Source organism: Hyla sarda, chromosome 5 (genome assembly GCF_029499605.1).
Source record: "Hyla sarda isolate aHylSar1 chromosome 5, aHylSar1.hap1, whole genome shotgun sequence".
Classification (NCBI taxonomy): domain Eukaryota; kingdom Metazoa; phylum Chordata; class Amphibia; order Anura; family Hylidae; genus Hyla; species Hyla sarda.
Genome location: NC_079193.1, coordinates 166,789,451 through 166,805,790, shown reverse-complemented (window position 1 = coordinate 166,805,790; position 16,340 = coordinate 166,789,451). Strand labels below are relative to the sequence as shown.

The window sequence follows — 16,340 nt, the reverse complement described above, 5'->3', positions numbered from 1 at the left end:
ATGTTTATGGTGATCTCTATATTTTATAATTTTTAAAATTTTTTACAAGTATATTTTTATATTTTATATACTGTACTATACATATGCTATAGTTCTTAATAGTTGGTGCTGCGCCTGCACAAGGGCCCTGTGAGACGCAGTTGCTGCTATTTACATTTTATCTAATATTCTATTGTCACACTATATATAATCAATAAATTGAAATATTACTTGAAACACAACCTGTCCAGTTGTCTCAAACCCTGACCCTTAATATATATATTTCTACAGACAAACTACAATCTGAAACCTTGGGTATAGGTGTCAAATTAGGTAGCCCGGGTTTATTTGGTGGGTAGTCAGACAAGAGCCTCTCCAACTCTTCTATAAGATTTGTAAATTACTTCTATTAAAAAAATCTTTACCCTTCCTGTACTTTTTAGCAGCTGTATGCTACAGAGAAAATTCTATTATTTTTGAATTTCTTTTCTGTCTGACCACAGTGCTCTCTGCTGACACCTCTGTCTGTGTCAGGAACTGTCCAGAGCAGGAGAAAATCCCCATAGCAAACCTATGCTGCTCTGGACAGTTCCAGGTGTCAGCAGAGAGCACTGTGGACAAGACAAAAAAGAAATTAAAAAAGAACAGAATTTCCTCTGTAGTATACAGTTGCTGAAAATGGCAGGAAGGGTAAAGAATTTTTAATAGAAGTAATTTACAAATCTGTTTAACTTTCTGGCACCAATTGACTTATAAAGCCTTAAAAGTACCCCTTTAATCTTCATACAAAACAAAGTGTCCAAAACGATAATATAGTTTAAATTATTTAATAAAAGACAAACCATCCACTTTTACTAGAATTTAAAGTACCAACTTTGGTGCAGTTGCCCATAGCAACCAATCCCATTGCTTCTTTCATTCTTAAATAAAGAAATGTAATAAGCAATCTGATTGGTTTCTATGTGCAACGGCACCACTCTTTACACAGATTTTGACAAATTTACAACAATGTTCTTACTCCAAGTTAGCTTTTCCCAACCAAGGTTTCATGGGAGTGGTCACACACAGAATAGAGAATTTACCATTGGTCATGGAACGAATATATGGTGGCAACTGCACATTATTCTTGACGCTTGTTACGAAAGATTTATTATCATTATGCACCAACAAATCCAACTGATATATATTGTATTTTATCATCCTCTCAAAAGGTGGACATTCTAAATTCGGACATCTATATTAAGTGTGTGGACAAAAATGATAAGGTTACTTTTTTGTGCACAATACACTACAAGTGAACTGGTGTAAATTTAGGCAGATTTTTAGTGGATGAACTATGGACAAAGTTTGGCGGTTGACCCAATGAGAATAAAATTCTTGTGTGTCTGAAACAAAGAGGGAATCCATCAGTATTAGTAATTTCCCTTTCACTGTCTGTATATAAAAAAGGACCCAAATGGTTCAGAGTCAGGAAAATGTGTGTGGAAGTTCATGGATGAAATTTTTTTTTCTTTTTTTTTTTTACTATTTTTATTGCTGGATTTGTTGGTGAAAAGGCCAAAAACATAAAAATGTAAAAGTCAAAAAGTCTTGAAAACTCTGGATAGTCTGAGTAATGGTTCTGGATAAATAAAAAACATATTTCAAATAACTCCAAGTTATTGCATATTTCAATAAGTTTAGGAATCAACATTTTACCTTGTCATCTAGTTTCCTGGCACTGAAAGAGAGTTCAACATAGTCATCATTTCCAGATAACTCTTCTGCGATCACCTAAAAGAAGCAATAATAAAAATGTATTCATTGTTCAGTTTCTAATTGCTCTGATATTTTGTATATACAATGGGGAAAAAAAGTATTTAGTCAGCCACCAATTGTGCAAGTTCTCCCACTTAAAAAGATGACAGAGGCCTATAATTTTCATCATAGGTATACCTCAACTATGAGAGACATAATGAGAAAAAAATCCATAAAATCACATTGTCTGATTATTAAAGAATTTATTAGCAAATTATCGTGGAAAATAAGTATTTGGTTAATAACAAAAGTTCATCTCAATACTTTGTTATATACCCTTTGTTGGCAATGACAGAGATCAAACGTTTTCTGTAAGTCTTCACAAGGTTTTCACACACTGTTGCTGGTATTTTGGCCCATTCCTCCATGCAGATCTCCTCTAGAGCAGTGATGTTTTGGGGCTGTCGCTGGGCAACACAGACTTTCAATGCCCTCCAAAGGTTTTCTATGGGGTTGAGATCTGGAGACTGGCTAGGCGACTCCAGGACCTTGAAATTCTTCTTATGAAGCTACTCCTTCATTGCCCGAGTGGTGTGTTTGGGATCATTGTCATGCTGAAAGAACCAGCCACGTTTCATCTTCAATGCCCTTGCTGATGAAAGGAGCTTTTCACTCAAAATCTCATGGCCCCATTCATTCTTTCCTTTACACGGATCAGTCGTCCTGGTCCCTTTGCTGAAAAACAACCTCAAAGCATGATGTTTCCACCCCCATGCTTCACAGTAGGTATGGTGTTCTTTGGATGTGACTCAGCATTCTTTCTCCTCCAAACACGACGAGTTGAGTTCTTACCAAAAAGTTCTACTTTGGTTTCATCTGACCATATGACATTCTCCCAATACTCTTCTGGATCACCCAAATGCTCTCTAGCAAACTTCAGATGGGCCCGGACATGTACTGGCTTAAGCAGGGAGACACGTCTGGCACTACATGATTTGAGTCCCTGGCGGCGTAGTGTGTTACTGATGGTAGCCTTTGTTACTTTGGTCCCAGTTCTCTTCAGGTCATTCACTAGGTCCCCCCGTGTGGTTCTGGGATTTTTTCTCACCGTTCTTGTGATCATTTTGACACCATGGGGTGAGATTTTGTGTGGAGCCCCAGATCGAGGGAGATTATCAGTTGTCTTGAATGTCTTCCATTTTCTAATAATTGCTCCCACAGTTGATTTCTTCACACCAAGCTGCTTGCCTATTGCAGATTCAGTCTTCCCAGCCTGGTGCAGGTTTTTTTTCTGGTGTCCTTCGACAGCTCTTTGGTCTTGGCCATAGTTGAGTTTGGAGTGTGACTGTTTGAGGTTGTGGACAGGTATCTGATAACAAGTTCAAACAGGTGAAATTATTACAAGTAACGAGTGGAGGACAGAGGAGACCCTTAAAGAAGAAGTTACAGGTTTGTGAAACCAAATGCTTATTTTCCACCATCATTTTAAAATAAATTTTTTAAAATTCAGACAGTGTGATTTTATGGATTTTTTTTTCTCATTATGTCTCACATAGTTCAGGTATACCTATGAAGAAAATGACAGGCCTCTCTCATCTTTTTAAGTGGGAGAACGTCCACAATTGGTGGCTGACTAAATACTTTTTTTTCCCCACTGTACTAGTTGCTACAACCTACTCTGCCATATTTTCTTAAATGAGTTTTGGACATAAAAGTGGTAGCCTGGCGAAAAACAACTTATACCCTATCCAAAGTGTATTATCGCGGGGACCCCCCACAATCTTTTGCCCAACACCCCAGCTCTCTGAGAGGAGTACATGATACAGACTACACGTGCTACATTCATTTCTATAGGAGCGCTGGAAATACCCGAGTACAGCACTTGAGTTTCTTCGGCACTCCCATAGCCTGGGCATCTGGAAGGGGATTGTAGGGATCCCAGAGGTCAAATCCTCATGATCAAAAACTTATCCTATATCCTGTGAATAAGGGATAAGTTGTGTTTTGCCTGACTACCCATTTAAATAAGATTTATTAGAGTCTATTTACATGTTGTTATCATATAGGCTTTTGTATAGGTTTTTGTATACTGTGTGTTTTATGTGTGAATAAATCTTTTAGTGTGGAATCCTATATCCTCAAGGATCACTTAGTCATAAAAATTAGAAGACATCTAAGGGGTCTAGCTGTGGTGGCCGAAGGAGCAAGGAGAAGTTCGTTGTTACAATGAGTGATAATTCTCATTATCAGGTTCTCCTCAGAAAGAGGAACTAGAAATTTCCAGGACTTGGATAAAAAAAAAAAAAAAAATTTAAGTAAAATACATTTCATAGAAAAATGTTTTTTTTTAATGTTTTTTTTTATTCCCTCTTATGTATGTAGACTTTTCAATAGTTCACAACACTGAAAAAAAAATGCTGTAAAAAAATATAACATAAAACAAAAATGCGTGTAAATTATGTATATAAATCTAGCCAAATATTCCCAACTACTTGATAGAGAATAATTACCATAAATAGGCAAGTATTAGAGTGTGTGGTGTCAATGATTTTGAAGGCCTGTGTTTTAGCCATCATTACAAATGGACTTGTTTTATATCAATATAATTCACTTCAGGAATTAAACATAAAACGTGTAGTTAGTTCATAGAACAGATTTCACTCATGTTTTCAGGGTCAAGTGGCAAGTATTAATCTGTGGGCTGTTTATCCCAACATACACCCTGTTCCAAATTATTATGCAAATGATATTTTTCTCATTTACCTAAATAATTGATGTAAACAACAGTCACCATCATTCTCACGTTATCAACTATTAAGAGTACAATTCAAATTTTATTGAACAAACCTCCTAATGATAACAGTAATTTTTTTTAAATATAAAAAACTTACAATGCACTGTTCTAAATTATTACACACAGTAAGTTTCAAAACACTTTATAGGTTGTAAAGAACTGAAAATTGTCCTTTTTTGTGTTTGCAGCATATTTACTGAAATCAAAAGCTATTTCAATCCAACTTTTAAAATATTTAACAGGTACTTTTGGCTGCTTTCACACTATAGAATTATCAGTTTCAAAGATCCGGTATAATGATCCGTTAACAAAACCATAAAAAAACGGACGTTAAATGGCTGTTACAAAATCCCATTTTAGTCTATGGGATTTTTACATTACCCGCTTTAAAACGTCATAGCCCATTATCAATTACCAATATCGGACGTTATTTTGTGGCGGGAGAAGATAATGGAAGAAATAGTGCATGCACTATTTCTCTCGTTACCTCTCTCGTCACAAAATAAATTCTGTTATTAATGACAGTTTATACTCCCGGCATGCACAAAAGGGCAGAGTTGTTATGCAACAGCAGAAGGCACAACTACAACTCCCAGCATGCTCTTTGGAAGTTTGTGCATGCTGGGGGTTGTAGTTATGCAACAGCTAGAGGCACATTTTTTCTATGAAAAAGTGTGCCTCCATCTGTTGCATAACTACAACCCCCAACATGCACTGACAGCCAAAGAGCATGCTGGGGGTTGCAGTAGTGTGCCTCCAGCTGTTGCATAACTTCAAGTCCCAGCATGCCCTTCGGCTGTAAGTGCATGCTGAGAGTTGTAGTTTGGCAACAGCTGAAGGAACACTGGTTGCGAAACAGAGTTTGTTACCTAACTCAGTGTTTTGCAACCAGTGTGCCTCCAGCTGTTGCATAACTACAACCCCCAGCATGCATGGACAGCCAAGGGGCGTTGGAAGTTGTAGTTTTGCAACAGCTGAAGGTTTGCCCCCCCAAGTGAATGTACAGGGTATAGTCACACGGGCGGGGGTTTACAATGAGTTTCTCGCTGCAAATTTGAGATGCAGCAAATTTTTTGCTGCAGCTCAAACTCTAAGTGGGAAATTTGCTGTGAACCCCCACCTGTCTGAATGTACCCTAAAAACACTACACTACACCTACACAAAATAAAGAGTAAAACACTACATATACCACTACACAGTCACCCCCCCCCCCCCAATAAAAATGAAAAACGTCTGGTACCGCAGTGTTTCCAAAACAGAGCCTCCAGCTGTTGCAAAACAACAATTCCCAGTATTGCCGGACAGCCATTGACTCTCCAGGCATACTGGGAGTTTTGCAAAAGCTGGAGGCACCCTGTTTGGCAAACACTAACGTAGGTTAATTTTAGCATCGGAGGCAAGTTTCATTCTTGCATCTGGGTCCGTCCCTATGCAAATCCCTAATTTAGGCCTCAAATGCGCATGGCGCTCCCATAAGTGGGGTATTTCAGTACTCGAGAGAAATTGCCTAACAAATTTTGGTGTTTTTTTTCTCCTTTTACCTCTTATGAAAAGGTAAAGTTTGGGTCTACTCCAGCATGTTATTGTAAACAATCACATTTTTTACACTAATGTTGGTGTTGCCCCATACTTTTCATTTTCACAAGAGGTAAAAGGAAAAAAAGAACCCCAAAATTTTTAACATAATTTCTCCTGAGTATGGAAATACCCCATATGTGGATATAAAATTATCTGCGGGCGAACAATAAAGCTCAGGAGGGAAAGTGCTCTATGTACATTTGAGGTGATTTACACAGGGGTGGCTGATTGTTACAGCAGTTCTGACATAAATGGAAAGAAAAACTCACCCACATGTGACCCCATTTTGGAAACTACACCCCTCACGGAATGTAACAAGGGGTATAGTGAGCCTTAACACCCCACAGGTGTTTGAACATATTTTATTAAATTTGGGCGTGAAAATGAAACATTTTAATTTTTTCACTAAACTGCTGGTGTTATCCCACATTTTTCATTTTCATAAGGGGTAATAGGAAAAAATCCCCCCCATAATTTGTAACACTATTTCTATACCCCATGTGTGGACGTAAAGTGCTCTGCTGGCGCACTACAGGGCTCAGAAGAGAATGAGCGGCATTGGGCTTTCGGAGAGAGAATTTGGCTGGAATTGAAGGCCATGTGCGTTTACAAAGCCCCCCGTGGTGCCAGAACAGTGGACCCCCCACATGTGACCCCATTTTGAAAACTACACCCCTCAAGGAATGTAATAAAGGGTGCAGTGAGCATTTACGCTCCACTGGTGTAAACATTTTATTTTTCATTTGCACAGCCCACTGTTCCAAAAGTATGTAAAACGCCAGTGGGGTGTAAATGCTCACTGCACCCCTCATTACATTCCGTGGGTGGTGTAGTTTTCGACATAGGGTCACATGTAGGGGGGTCCACTGTTTTGGCACCATGGGGGCTTTGTAAATGCACATGGCCCCCGACTTCCATTCCAAACAAATTCTCTCTCCAAAAGCCCAATGGCGCTCCTTCTCTTCTAAACATTGTAGTGTGCCCGCAGAGCACTTTACATCCACATATAGGGTATTTCTATACTCAGAAGAAATGGGGTTACAACTTATGGGGGGCATTTTCTCCTATTACCTCTTGTAACTGCATTTTTGTGAAAAACAAGAAAAATTTATTTACACATCTGACTTTAGTGAAAAGTCGTCAAACACCTGTGGGGTGTTAAGGCTCACTGTACCACTTATTACGTGCCTTGAGTGTAGTTTCCAAAATATGGCACCATACGGGCTTCCTAAATGCGACATGCCGCCCGAAAAACCATTTCAGCAAAATTTGCTTTCAAAAGGCCAAATGTGACTCCTTCTCTTCTGTGCATTGTAGTGTGTATGCGGAGCCCCCATAACATGAATACCACACCTAATATTGTGACCCATCAGCCATAACATGAATACCACACCTAATATTGTGCCCCAACAGTCATAACGTGAATACCACCACCTAATATGATAGAAAAAGATGTTTTCTTTTGCACATTTGTAAAGTTAAATACCATTTACAGGAATAAAGTAATACTACCTCTTAATATTGTGCCCCAATCAGCCATAACATGAATACCACACCTAATATTGTGCCCCAACAGTCATAACTTGAATACCACACCTAATATTGTGCCCCGTCAGTCATAACAGGAATACCACCACCTAATATTTTTCAGCAGGCATAATATTAATACCGCCTTCTAATATAGCGGTCCATGACCCATAAAATTAATAACACTGCCTAATATTGGGTCCCAGCAGCTATAATATTAATACCACGGCCTGATATTGTGTCTCTAGGTTGAAATCTTTTTCAGCCTTACAAACTGTTACAATGTTTCACTTTGGAGCATTCTAGGTTTTGTTTTCCTTCTTTGTAATCCATGATATTCTCAAAGTTCACAACTTTTGAGTTACAATTATTTTACACCGCCCTATAAGCGCTTTAGGTACTGTATACATAACAAAGATTTAGGAAAATATTACACCCAATAATAAACAGCGCAACCAGGTATTGTTCCAAATGTAAGGAAAATAAATATATCCAAATCAAGCTGTATAAACAGAGTTTCCAGCAGAAGCACATTTTTTTCTCTACAGAAGCCACACATTCCACAGAGTAGTGACAACGGGATACAGGCAGGTTTTTCTATTACACCCTTAAAAATTGTGCAAAAGCAGGGTACATAGCCGTATCCTAGAACAGCTGTATAAACAAAGCATTCTCCAACAGTCAATCCCCTTATTTCTCACATTAGACATCCCTAAAAGTAACATAGATGTGTATGTAGGGGCTATATCAATGAATAGAACCACCTCTGTGTAAGGGATCTTGAATTATTTTAGTGTGGGATCTAAAACAGATCATTTATAGCATCGTACATTGCATAACTTTAATACCACACCTAATAGTGTTTCATCAGCCATAATATTAATAAAGCCTTCTAATATAGAGATCCATGACCCATAAAATTAATAACACTGCCTAATATTGTGTCCCATGAGCTATAATATTAATACCACAGCCTGATATTATGTCCCATCAACCATAATATTAATACCACTGCTTAATATTGTGTCTCTAGGTTGAAGTCTTTTTGCAACATTACAAACTGTTACAATGTTTCCCTTTGGAGCATTCAGGGTTTTGTTTTCTTTCTTTGTAAACAATGATATGCTCAAAGTTCACAATTTACAGTTACAGCTATTTCACACCGCTCTATTAACACTTTAGGTACTGTATACATGACAAAGATTCAGGAAAATATTATCCCCAATAATATACATTTCAATCAGGTATTGTTTCAATTGTAAAAAAAAAATATATCCAATCATACAGATATTACTAACAAAGAAAATACTATATTGATGATGTTATATAATTATAATACATAAATAATACCATTTATTATTATCAGTGACAGTAATAATAACAGGACATGTATGAACACATAGTAAATACTAGAGTAGATGTATTTTATGCTTCCGAGTCAAAGTATTTACATGAACAGGTCCCATTCATTTACTATAAAGCTTAATTTTATACAATAAAAGGGTTGCCAGAGAACGCAAGTAAGTAACATAGACAAAATAAATCTGAGGCAAGGATCTTATCTCTAAGAATTATACAAGCTCACATTCTATAATGAAGTCACTATCAATGTAACTGTGGTGCTGAAAATCATGGTAAATTCTTAGGCTCCTGGTAAGATGTAATGTTTTACTGAACTGTAAAGTTACACATCTTTAATGTAGCTATCTATGGCAGGAGGGGTGTCTAATGTGAGAAATAGGTGGATTGGCTGTTGGAAAATACTTTGTTTATACAGCTGTTCTGGGATACGGCTATGTACGCTGGTTATGCACAGTTTTTAAGGGTGTAATAGAAAAACCTGCCTGTACCCCTGTTGTCACTACTCTGTGGAATGTGTGGCTTCTGTACAGAAAAAATGTGCTTCTGCTGGAAACTCTGTTTATACAGCTTGATTTGGATATATTTATTTTCCTTACATTTGGGACAATACCTGGTTGCGCTGAATATTATTGGGTGTAATATTTTCCTAAATCTTTGTCATTTATACAGTACCTAAAGGGCTTATAGGGCAGTGTAAAATAATTGTAACTCTAAGTTGTGAACTTTGAGAATATCATGGATTACAGGGAAAGAAACCAAAACCTAGAATGCTCCAAAGGGAAACATTGTAACAGTTTGTAAGGCTGAAAAAAGACTTCAACCTAGAGACACAATTTATGGCAGTGGTATTAACATTATGGTTGATTGGACATAATATCAGGCCGTGGTATTAATATTATAGCTGCAGGCACCCAATATTAGGCAGTTGTTACGCCGAGCGCTCCGGGTCCCTGCTCCTCCCCGGAGCGCTCACGGCGTCTCTCTCCCTGCAGCTCCCCGGTCGGTCCCGCTGACCGAGAGCGCTGCACTGATATGGCCGTCGGGGATGCGATTCGCACAGCGGGACGTGCCCGCTCGCGAATCGCATCCCAGGTAAAGCACTTGTCGGACAAAAAAAGGGGGAGACCTAAGGGGGGGGGGGGGGTACTGTTACGCCGAGCGCTCCGGGTCCCTGCTCCTCCCCGGAGCGCTCATGGCGTCTCTCTCCCTGCAGCGCCCCGGTCGGTCCCGCTGACCGGGAGCGCTGCACTGATATGGCCGTCGGGGATGCGATTCGCACAGCGGGACGCGCCCGCTCGCGAATCGCATCCCAAGTCACTTACCCGTCCCGGTCCCCGGCTGTCATGTGCTGGCGCGCGCGGCTCCGCTCTCTAGGGCGCGCGCGCGCCAGCTCTCTGAGACTTAAAGGGCCAGTGCACCAATGATTGGTGCCTGGCCCAATTAGCTTAATTGGCTTCCACCTGCTCCCTGGCTATATCTGCTCACTGCCCCTGCACTCCCTTGCCGGATCTTGTTGCCTTGTGCCAGTGAAAGCGTTTTAGTGTTGTCCAAGCCTGTGTTACCTGAACTCCTGCTATCCATCTTGACTACGAACCTTGCCGCCTGCCCCGACCTTCTGCTACGTCTGACCTTGCCTCTGCCTAGTCCTTCTGTCCCACGCCTTCTCAGCAGTCAGCGAGATTGAGCCGTTGCTAGTGGATACGACCTGGTTGCTACTGCCGCAGCAAGACCATCCCGCTTTGCGGCGGGCTCTGGTGAACACCAGTAGCCTCTTAGAACCGGTCCACCAGCACGGTCCACGCCAATCCCTCGCTGACACAGAGGATCCACTACCTGTAAGCCGAATCGTGACAGTAGATCCGGCCATGGATCCCGCTGAGGTGCAGCTGCCAAGTCTCGCTGACCTTACCACGGTGGTCGCTCAGCAATCGCAGCAAATTGCCCAACAAGGACAGCAGCTGTCGCAGTTGACCGCCACGTTACAGCAACTTCTGCCTCTGCTACAGCAGCAACCATCTCCTCCGCCAGCTCCTGCACCTCCTCCGCAGCGAGTGGCCGCTCCTAGCCTCCGCTTGTCCCTGCCGGACAAATTTGATGGGGACTCTAGACTCTGCCGTGGATTTCTGTCTCAATGTTCCCTGCATATGGAGATGTTGTCGGACTTGTTTCCTACAGAACGGTCTAAGGTGGCGTTCGTAGTGAGCCTTCTTTCAGGAAAGGCCTTGTCTTGGGCCACACCGCTCTGGGACCGCAATGATCCTGCCACAGCCACAGTCCAGTCTTTCTTCGCTGAAGTCCTTGAGGAACCAGCCCGAGCTTCTTCTGCCGAGACTGCCCTGCTGAACCTGGTCCAGGGTAATTCTTCAGTGGGCGAGTACGCCATCCAATTTCGTACTCTTGCTTCCGAATTATCATGGAATAACGAGGCTCTCTGCGCGACCTTTAAAAAAGGCCTATCCAGTAGCATCAAGGATGTGCTGGCCGCACGAGAGATTCCTGCCAACCTGCAAGAACTTATCCATTTGGCCACCCGCATTGACATGCGTTTTTCTGAGAGACATCAGGAGCTCCGCCAGGAAAAAGACTTAGATCTCTGGGCACCTCTCCCACAGCATCCTTTGCAATCTACGCCTGGGCCTCCCGCCGAGGAGGCCATGCAAGTGGATCGGTCTCGCCTGACCCAGGAAGAGAGGAATCGCCGTAGGGAAGAAAATCTTTGTCTGTACTGTGCCAGTACCGAGCATTTCTTGGTGGATTGCCCTATTCGTCCTCCACGTCTGGGAAACGCACGCACCCAGCTCACGTGGGTGTGGCGTCTCTTGGTTCAAAGTCTGCTTCTCCACGTCTCACGGTGCCCGTGCGGATTTCTCCTTCAGCCAATTCCTCCCTCTCAGCCGTGGCCTGCTTGGACTCTGGTGCCTCTGGGAATTTCATTTTGGAGTCTTTGGTGAATAAGTTCTGCATCCCGGTGACTCGTCTCGTCAAGCCGCTCTACATTTCCGCGGTCAACGGAGTTAGATTGGATTGCACCGTGCGTTACCGCACAAAACCCCTCTTAATGTGCATTGGACCCCACCACGAAAGGATTGAATTTTTCGTCCTCCCCAACTGCACCTCTGAGGTCCTCCTCGGTCTGCCATGGCTCCAGCTTCATTCTCCCACCCTTGACTGGACCACCGGGGAGATCAAGAACTGGGACTCTGCTTGCCACAAGAAATGCCTCTCCCCCCCTGCCAGTCCCGTCAGGCAAGCCTCAGTGCCTCCTCATGGCCCCCGTCCTGGTGTCACCCTGCCCCGTGCCAAGCTTCACCCTCTGCCCTCCCTCCCCATTCCCACTCCTGCTGTACTGCCTGCCGTTGAGGAAACCCTCCATTCTTTCCCGGTGTCCTCGTCCCAGGTAAAGCACTTGTCGGACAAAAAAAGGGGGAGACCTAAGGGGGGGGGGTACTGTTACGCCGAGCGCTCCGGGTCCCTGCTCCTCCCCGGAGCGCTCATGGCGTCTCTCTCCCTGCAGCGCCCCGGTCGGTCCCGCTGACCGGGAGCGCTGCACTGATATGGCCGTCGGGGATGCGATTCGCACAGCGGGACGCGCCCGCTCGCGAATCGCATCCCAAGTCACTTACCCGTCCCGGTCCCCGGCTGTCATGTGCTGGCGCGCGCGGCTCCGCTCTCTAGGGCGCGCGCGCGCCAGCTCTCTGAGACTTAAAGGGCCAGTGCACCAATGATTGGTGCCTGGCCCAATTAGCTTAATTGGCTTCCACCTGGTCCCTGGCTATATCTGCTCACTGCCCCTGCACTCCCTTGCCGGATCTTGTTGCCTTGTGCCAGTGAAAGCGTTTTAGTGTTGTCCAAGCCTGTGTTACCTGAACTCCTGCTATCCATCTTGACTACGAACCTTGCCGCCTGCCCCGACCTTCTGCTACGTCTGACCTTGCCTCTGCCTAGTCCTTCTGTCCCACGCCTTCTCAGCAGTCAGCGAGGTTGAGCCGTTGCTAGTGCCAATCCCTCGCTGACACAGAGGATCCACTACCTGTAAGCTGAATCGTGACAGCAGTATTATTCATTTTATGGGTCATGGACCGCTATTTTAGAAGGCGGTATTAATAATATGGCTACTGAAACATATTAGGTGGTGGTATTCCTGTTATGACTGATGGGGCACAATATTAGGTGTGGTATTCATGTTATGGCTGATGGGGCACAATATTAAGAGTTAGTATTACTTTATTCCTGTAAATGGTATTTAACTTTACAAATGTACAAAAAAAAACATCTTATTCTATGAAATGTGTTTGATATATGTATCAAAAAACTATATAAAAGACACATAGTAACCGTTTGTAAGGTTGCAAATTTAATATTATGGTTGATGGGTCAAAATATCAGAGCGAGGTATTATTATTTTAGCTGCTGGGACACAATATCAGGCAGTGTTATTAATTTTGTGGGTCATGGAATGCTATATTAGAAGGTGGTATTAATATTATGGCTGCTGAAACATATTCTGCATTTGTATTCCTGTTATGACTGTTGGGGCACAATATTAGGTGTGGTATTCATGTTATGGGTGCAGGGGCACAATATTAAGAGTTAGTATTACCTTATTCCTGTAAACAGTATTTAACTTTACAAATGTTCAAAAGAAAATCTCTTATTCTATGAAATGTGTTTAATATATGTTAAATAACTGGCATCTAATGTTGATGTCCGGTGGCTCAACCTCCATCCCAGCCTCGTTATCAGTTGTTGTAACGGAACTCCACAACGTTGATGTGAACATAGTCTTATTTACATAAGTATTTGCAATGAGATCAGGGACTGATATGAGGGATGACAATCTCTGACCAGCACAATGGAATATGATCCTATATTTAATAATAGTCTTTCTATTTTGGGTGGAGAGCTTCTTTAATTATACACAGTCATAGTAAAGGCATTATAATTATTACATCATCCTCCTCCTCCTCATTGCTATATGTTATTGCCAATTATATGGGGAATTCACTTTAACCCCTTAAGGACCAGGCCATTTTATACCTTAACCCCTTCATGACCCAGCCCATTTTCACCTTCATGACCTGGGCATTTTTTGAAAATCTGACCACTGTCACTTTAAACATTAATAACTTTGGAATGCTTTTACTTATCATTCTGATTCCGAGATTGTTTTTTCGTGACATATTCTACTTTATGTTATCGGTAAAATTTCACTGATATTTGTATCCTTTCTTGGTAAAAAATCTAAAAAATTTCATGAAAATTTTGAAAATTTAGCATTTTTCTAACTTTGAAAGTCTCTGCTTGAAAGGAAAATGGATATTCCAAATACATTTCATATTGATTCACATATACAATATGTCTACTTTGTGTTTGCATTAAAAAATTGACAAGTTTTTACTTTTGGAAGACACCAGAGGGCTTCAAAGTTCCGCAGCAATTTTCCAATTTTTCTCAAGATTTTCAAAATCGTAATTTTTCAGGGCCCAGTTCAGGTTGGAAGTGGATTTTAAGGATCTTCATATTAGAAATACCCCATAAATGACCCCATTATAAAAACTGCACCCCCCAAAGTATTCAAAATGACATTCAGTAAGTGTTTTAACCCTTTAGGTGTTTCACAAGAATAGCAGCAAAGTGAAGGAGAAAATTCTAAATCTTCATTTTTTACACTCGCATTTTCTTGTAGACCCAATTTTTGAATTTTTACAAGGGGTAAAAGGAGAGAAATCACCCTAAAATTGGTAACCCAATTTCTCTTGAGTAAGGAAATACCTCATATGCGTATGTAAAGTGTTCGGTGGGCACAGTAGAGGGCTCAGAAGGGAAGGAGCGACAATGGGATTTTGGAGAGTACGTTTTTCTGAAAGGGTTTTTGGGGGGCATGTCCCATTTAGGAAGCCCCTATGGTGCCAGAACAGTGGACCCCCCCCCACATGTGACCCCATTTTGGAAACTATACCCCTCATGGAATTTAATAAGGGGTGCAGTGAGCATTTACACCCCACTGGCGTTTGACAGATATTTGAAACAGTGGACTGTGCAAATCAAAAATTTTATTTTTCATTTTCACAGACCACTGTTCCAAAAATCTGTCATACACCAGTGGGGTGTAAATGCTCACTGCACCCCTTATTACATTCCGTGAGGGGTGTAGTTTCCAAAATGGGGTCACATGTGGATATTTATTGTTTTGCGTTTGTCAGAACTGCTGTAACAATCAGCCACCCCTGTGCAAATCGCCTCAAATGTACATGGTGCACTCTCCCTTCTGGGCCTTGTTGTGCGCCCCCAGAGCACTTTGCGCCCACATATGGGGTATCTCCGTACTCAGGAGAAATTGCGTTACAAATTTAGAGGGTCTTTTTTCCCTTTTACCTCTTGTGAAAATGAAAAGTATAGGGCAACACCAGCATGTCAGTGTAAAAAATTTATTTTTTTACACTAACATGCTGGTGTAGACCCCAGCTTCACCTTTTCATAAGGGGTTAAAGAAGAAAAAGCCCCCCAAAATTTGTAAGGCAATTTCTCCCGAGTACGGCGATACCCCATATGTGTCCCAAAACTGTTGCCCTGAAATACGACAGGGCTCCAAAATGAGAGAGCGCCATGCGCATTTGAGGCCTGAATTAGGGATTTGCATAGGGGTGGACATAGGGGTATTCTACGCCAGTGATTCCCAAACAGGGTGCATCCAGCTGTTGCAAAACTCCCAGCATGCCTGGACAGTCAATGGATGTCCGGCAATACTGGGAGTTATTATTTTGCAACAGCTGAAGGCTCCGTTTTGGAAACAGTAGCGTACCAGACGTTTTTCATTTTTTTGGGGGAGGGGGGCTGTGTAGGGGTATGTGTATATGTAGTGTTTTTTACTTTTTATTTTAGGTTAGTGTCAGTGTAGTGTAGTGTTTTTAGGGTACAGTCACATGGGCAGAGGTTCACAGCAAGTTTGCCGCTGGAAGTTTGAGCTGCAGCGCAAAATTTGCACCATCTCAAACTTGCAGCACTCACTGTAAACCTCCGCCCATGTGAGTGTACCCTGTACATTCACATTGGGGGGAGGGGGCAAACATCCAGCTGTTGCAAACTCCGAGCATGCCCTTTGGCTGTCCGTGCATGCTGGGAGTTGTAGTTTTGCAACAGCTGGAGGAACACTGGTTTGGAAACACTAAGTTAAGTAATAAACTTTCAAGTGTTTTGCAACCAAACTTAGTGTTTCCAAACCAGTGTGCCTCCAGCTGTTGCAAAACTACAACTCCCAGCATGCATGGTCTGTCAGTGCATGCTGGGAGTTATAGTTTTGCAACAATTGCAACAGCTGGAGGCACTGAGGTAGGAAACGGACAATGTTTCCCAACTAGTGTGC

At 42.1% G+C, this 16,340-nt stretch overlaps 1 protein-coding gene across 2 annotated transcripts in view; it reads right to left on the bottom strand.

Annotated features, from left to right (window-relative positions):
- Window positions 1–16,340, bottom strand: part of CPNE4 (copine 4) — a 437,398-nt gene that overhangs the window by 145,642 nt on the left and 275,416 nt on the right. For both annotated transcript variants that reach the window (XM_056520653.1, XM_056520655.1), the window contains exon 5: window positions 1,678–1,752. In XM_056520653.1, the coding sequence (XP_056376628.1) occupies window positions 1,678–1,752 (75 nt within the window). The remainder of the gene's footprint in view (window positions 1–1,677; window positions 1,753–16,340) is intronic.